We start from the raw sequence: 5,000 nt of genomic DNA on the forward strand, positions 1-5,000 counted from the left end.
CAGACAGACAGGTAGGACAGACAGAATGAGAGACAGACAGACAGACAGACAGGTAGGACAGACAGAATGAGAGACAGACAGACAGACAGACAGACAGGTAGGACAGACAGAATGAGAGACAGACAGAGGTAGGACAGACCTGGTCTTTGGTGCGACTCTCTCGGTCTCTGATGTGCTGGGTGACGATTCTCTCCATCTCCTCTCTGAGCAGCGGAAACTGAGCCAACTATACAGGAAGCACAGGGAGGGAGAGGTCAGGGGTCAGGGGTCAGAGGTCAGGGGTCAGGGGTCAGTAGCAGTAGTAGTAGTAGTAGCATTAGTAGTAGTACCTTCTGTGTACACTGCCTCACAGTGTTGACCAGCTCATTGATCACCATATCAACACATTTCTGACACGGCTCTTTGATCTGAGCGATCAAACGCTTCACGATCGTCTCAAACGCCATGTCAGGTGTGAACAGACCTGTCCTGAACAGAGAACACAGGTGAGGTTACACTCAGGTACACAGGTCACGACGCACTGATTAATGATAGACTGAACTATTAATGTTAACGTCACACTGAGTAATAATATAGTGAAGGGGTCAGTAGTCTTTGCTAGACGCGTACCGGGGTCGGTAATCTTTGCTAGACGCGTACCGGGGTCGGTAATCTTTGCTAGACGCGTACCGGGGTCGGTAGTCTTTGCCGGACGCATACCGGGGTCGGTAGTCTTTGCTGGACGCGTACCGGGGTCGGTAGTCTTTGCCGGACGCATACCGGGGTCGGTAGTCTTTGCTGGACGCGTACCGGGGTCGGTAATCTTTGCTAGACGCGTACCTGTGTCGGTACCCCTCTGATCATGTGACTTTACACTCACCTGATTCCGTGGATGTTCTTGATGGCGTAGCTGATCTCTTTACGAAGAGTCTTCTCTTCACTCTCCAGCTGCAGGTAAACAGCAGGTAAAACTGAAGGGTCACGTCTGTATTTTTTTACTTGGACCATATTTTCCATGTCTTTGTGTCTGTCTTGTGTTGCGCTACCTTGACCAGTTCGAAGGGGAAACGTTCGTGGAAGATTCGGTTGATTTTCGCTCCTCCTGACAGCTCGTAGGTTTCCACCTGATCTCCAGATCCTTCGATCCGCTTCTCAAAGTCCACCGCAAACTGCTGCACCATCCTGTCACACACAGTAACACACGCAGTATTAGTACATATTAGTATATATATTAGTGAGCAATACTAGTATCAGTGTGTAGTACTGACTGCAGCAGGGCCTTGGTCTTGCGGCTCGGGTCGTCTGGTCTAAAGTTCTTGTACTCCTCCACCTCCTTCTCGATGGACAACAGCTGGCTCTGCAGTTTGCTGCGTAGCGCCGGCAGCGTGTCCCGGATGTGGTTGGTCAGTTGCTAAAGGTAACGGAGAGATGCTCGGTTACTACGGTTACAGAGGAAGCTGAAAGCAGAGTAGTACCACTAATCATTTTATTTCACTGCCCATAACGTTCACAACCTCCAGGCAAGAGCTGGAGGTTGGCTGGAGGGCTGGGGCTGGAGTCATAGATCCACTCCTGGACCTAAGACTCTGCCGCCCCAGTTCGACCAGCGGCACTGATGCGTCTGACCCGCAGCTGGCTAACCACGGGGTCAGCCCCCCCAGCCCGTGGCAAAAGCTCTACCGGTGGATGATAAAAGACACGCTTCCCAAAGCAGCCCGGTGGGGGTGGATGATCTGGTAGCGCTGTTGGTAAACCACCAGGTCACAGTGGAGCTGATGCTAAGCGGTCGGATGGAGAATCTAAGACCCAGCCGGTCTAATCCCACGGGAGATGAGCCAAGGCTGAGGAAGTACCCGCCCCGAGGTCACCCCAATGGCGGCGACCTCTGGTGAATCAGGACTGTTGAAAGTGCTTCGTATGTGTGTGTGTGTGTGTGTGTGCGTACCTGGTTGAGGACCTTCTGCAGGTAGGCGGTGCCCATGCGGTCAGCCAGGTGTCGGTATGACGGGTGCGACAGGAAGAACTTCCTCTCAGCCTGCAGAGCCGCCGTGATGTCTTTCCTCCCATCGATGTCCTTCTGACTGCGGTTCACCACCCCGATGTAACCTGACACAGTTCAGAGTCCGTCAGCGTCTCTGTGAGGACACCTGGGAGTCCACTACGGGCTCTGGGAGTCCACTATGGTCTCTGGGAGTCTACTACGGTCTCTGGCAGTCTACTACGGGCTCTGGGAGTCCACTATGGTGTCTGGGAGTTCACTACGGGCTCTGGGAGTCCACTATGGTCTCTGGGAGTCTACTACGGTCTCTGGGAGTCTACTACAGGCTCTGGGAGTCCACTATGGTGTCTGGGAGTTCACTACGGGCTCTGGGAGTCCACTACGGGCTCTGGGAGTCTACTACGGTCTCTGGGAGTCTACTATGGTCTCTGGGAGTCCACTACGGGCTCTGTGAGTCCACTATGGTGTCTGGGAGTCTACTATGGTGTCTGGGAGTCCACTACGGTCTCTGACTCAGACTCTGAACAGGTGGAGATGTCTGGTTTAGCCAGTTCTCTCTGACCTGTGGAGTTCCTCAGGGTTCAGTCCCGGGTCCCTTTGAGTCACATTATCATGACTTTATCTCTGATCATTGCTACGCTGATGATGTGCAGCTTTACATCTCAAACCACTCAAAAGGTTCTCTGGTCTTCTAACTCCAGAAACCTCCGGTTCAACACCTTAAATCAATTATTCCTCAGTCTCGTTGCAGTGATCGGCTGAAGCTTGAAGTCAGCGCGGACAAACACCACATTTGGTGTTTGTGCTGCAAAAACTTGGAACAGTTTATAAAACACATTAAAATGAAACACATTTGTACGTGGAGGTGATTTTAAAGTTCTTACCTCTGCGTAGTGGAAGCAGTTTGTTCTCCAGAATGTCTCTGGCGTCGGTTCCTTCGTCCATCAGATCCAGTTTGGTGATCACACCGATAGTCCTCGAGCCTGAACACAGATTCACAGAACTTTATGTAAACCCACCAACATCATTACAAACATGGACGGATATAAGACACAGACAGACGTGTGAAGGGATGCTCACCCATCCTAAGTAGTCATTTTAAGTCTCTTTTGTAGTTGTTTAGTCTCTTTGTGGTCGTTTTGAGTCTCTTTATAGTCGTTTTGAGTGTCTTTGTGGTCGTTTTGAGTCTCTTTGTAGTTGTTTTGAGTCTCTTTGTGGTCGTTTTGAGTCTCTTTGTAGTTGTTTTGAGTCTCTTTGTGGTCGTTTTGAGTCTCTTTGTGGTCGTTTTGAGTCTCTTCGTAGTTGTTTTGAGTCTCTTTATAGTCGTTTTGAGTGTCTTTGTGGTCGTTTTGAGTTTCTTTTTTAGTTGTTTTGAGTCTCTTTATAGTCGTTTTGAGTCTCTTTGTGGTCGTTTTGAGTCTCTTTGTGGTCGTTTTGAGTCTCTTTGTAGTCGTTTTACGTCTCTTTGTGGTCATTTTGAGTGTCTTTGTGGTCGTTTTGAGTGTCTTTTGTAGTCGTTTTGAGTCTCTGTAGTTGTTTAGAGTCTCTGTGATCGTTTTCTCTTTGAAGTCGTTTTACGTCTCTTTGTAGTCGTTTTACGTCTCTTTGTAGTCATTTTGAGTCTCTTTGTAGTCGTTTTACGTCTCTTTGTAGTCATTTCACGTCTCTTTTTGTAGTCATTTTGAGTCTCTTTGTAGTTGTTTTACATCTCTCTGTAGTCGTTTTACGTCTCTTTGTAGTCGTTTTACGTCTCTTTGTAGTCATTTCACGTCTCTTTGTAGTCATTTCACGTCTCTTTGTAGTCATTTTGAGTCTCTTTGTAGTTGTTTTACGTCTCTCTGTAGTCGTTTTGAGTCTCTTTGTAGTCATTTGAGTCTCTTTCTAGTCATTTGAGTCTCTTTGTAGTCATTTTGAGTCTCTTTGTAGTCATTTTACGTCTCTTTGTAGTCGTTTTACGTCTCTTTGTGGTCATATTGAGTCTCTTTGCGACCGTTTTAAGTTTCTTTGTGGTCGTTTTGAGTGTCTTTGTAGTCATTTTGAGTGTCTTTTTGGTCATTTTGAGTCTCTGTATTTGTTTAGAGTCTCTTTGTGGTCGTTTTCTCTTTGTAGTCGTTTTACGTCTCTTTGTAATCGTTTTACGTCTCTTTGTAACCGTTTTACGTCTCTTTGTAGTCGTTTTACGTCTCTTTGTGGTCATATTGAGTCTCTTTGTGACCGTTTTAAGTTTCTTTGTGGTCGTTTTGAGTGTCTTTGTAGTCATTTTGAGTGTCTTTTTGGTCGTTTTGAGTCTCTGTATTTGTTTAGAGTCTCTTTGTGGTCGTTTTCTCTTTGTAGTCGTTTTACGTCTCTTTGTAGTCGTTTTACGTCTCTTTGTAGTCGTTTTACGTCACTTTGTGGTTGTTTTACGTCTCTTTGTGGTTGTTGTACGTCTCTTTGTAGTCGTTTTACGTCTCTTTGTGGTTGTTTTACGTCTCTTTGTGGTTGTTGTACGTCTCTTTGTAGTCGTTTTACGTCTCTTTGTGGTTGTTTTACGTCTCTTTGTGGTTGTTGTACGTCTCTTTGTAGTCGTTTTACGTCTCTTTGTGGTTGTTTTACGTCTCTTTGTGGTTGTTGTACGTCTCTTTGTAGTCGTTTTACGTCTCTTTGTGGTTGTTTTACGTCTCTTTGTAGTCGTTTTATGTCTCTTTGTGGTTGTTTTACGTCTCTTTGTGGTTGTTGTACGTCTCTTTGTAGTCGTTTTACGTCTCTTTGTGGTCATTTTGAGTCTCTGTAGTTGTTTAGAGTCTCTTTGTGGTCGTTTTGAGGAGTAGAGGAAGGAGGAGTAGAGGACGGAGGTGTAGAGGACGGAGGTGAAGAGGACGGAGGTGTAGAGGACGGAGGAGTAGAGGACGGAGGTGTAGAGGATGGAGGTGTAGAGGGTGGAGGAGTAGAGGATGGAGGTGTAGAGGACGGAGGTGTAGAGGACGGAGGAGTAGAGGATGGAGGTGTAGAGGGTGGAGGTGTAGAGGACGGAGGTGAAGCG

At 47.2% G+C, this 5,000-nt stretch overlaps 1 protein-coding gene and 1 long non-coding RNA gene across 6 annotated transcripts in view; one reads left to right on the top strand and one right to left on the bottom strand.

The window, feature by feature from the left end:
* Nucleotides 1–5,000, bottom strand: part of LOC119484477 (dynamin-1-like) — a 28,807-nt gene that overhangs the window by 20,248 nt on the left and 3,559 nt on the right. For all 5 annotated transcript variants that reach the window (XM_037763300.1, XM_037763299.1, XM_037763298.1 and 2 more), the window contains exons 5-11: nucleotides 2,863–2,961; nucleotides 1,925–2,085; nucleotides 1,248–1,390; nucleotides 1,026–1,161; nucleotides 860–927; nucleotides 330–468; nucleotides 140–226 (exon numbers count right to left, since the gene is read on the bottom strand). In XM_037763300.1, coding sequence (XP_037619228.1) covers nucleotides 140–226; nucleotides 330–468; nucleotides 860–927; nucleotides 1,026–1,161; nucleotides 1,248–1,390; nucleotides 1,925–2,085; nucleotides 2,863–2,961 — 833 coding nt within the window. The remainder of the gene's footprint in view (nucleotides 1–139; nucleotides 227–329; nucleotides 469–859; nucleotides 928–1,025; nucleotides 1,162–1,247; nucleotides 1,391–1,924; nucleotides 2,086–2,862; nucleotides 2,962–5,000) is intronic.
* Nucleotides 1–5,000, top strand: part of LOC119484479 — a 20,665-nt gene that overhangs the window by 11,821 nt on the left and 3,844 nt on the right. The gene's annotated exons all lie outside the window — the stretch shown is intronic.

This window comes from Sebastes umbrosus, unplaced genomic scaffold, assembly GCF_015220745.1.
Source record: "Sebastes umbrosus isolate fSebUmb1 unplaced genomic scaffold, fSebUmb1.pri scaffold_77_arrow_ctg1, whole genome shotgun sequence".
Taxonomy (NCBI): Eukaryota; Metazoa; Chordata; class Actinopteri; order Perciformes; family Sebastidae; genus Sebastes; species Sebastes umbrosus.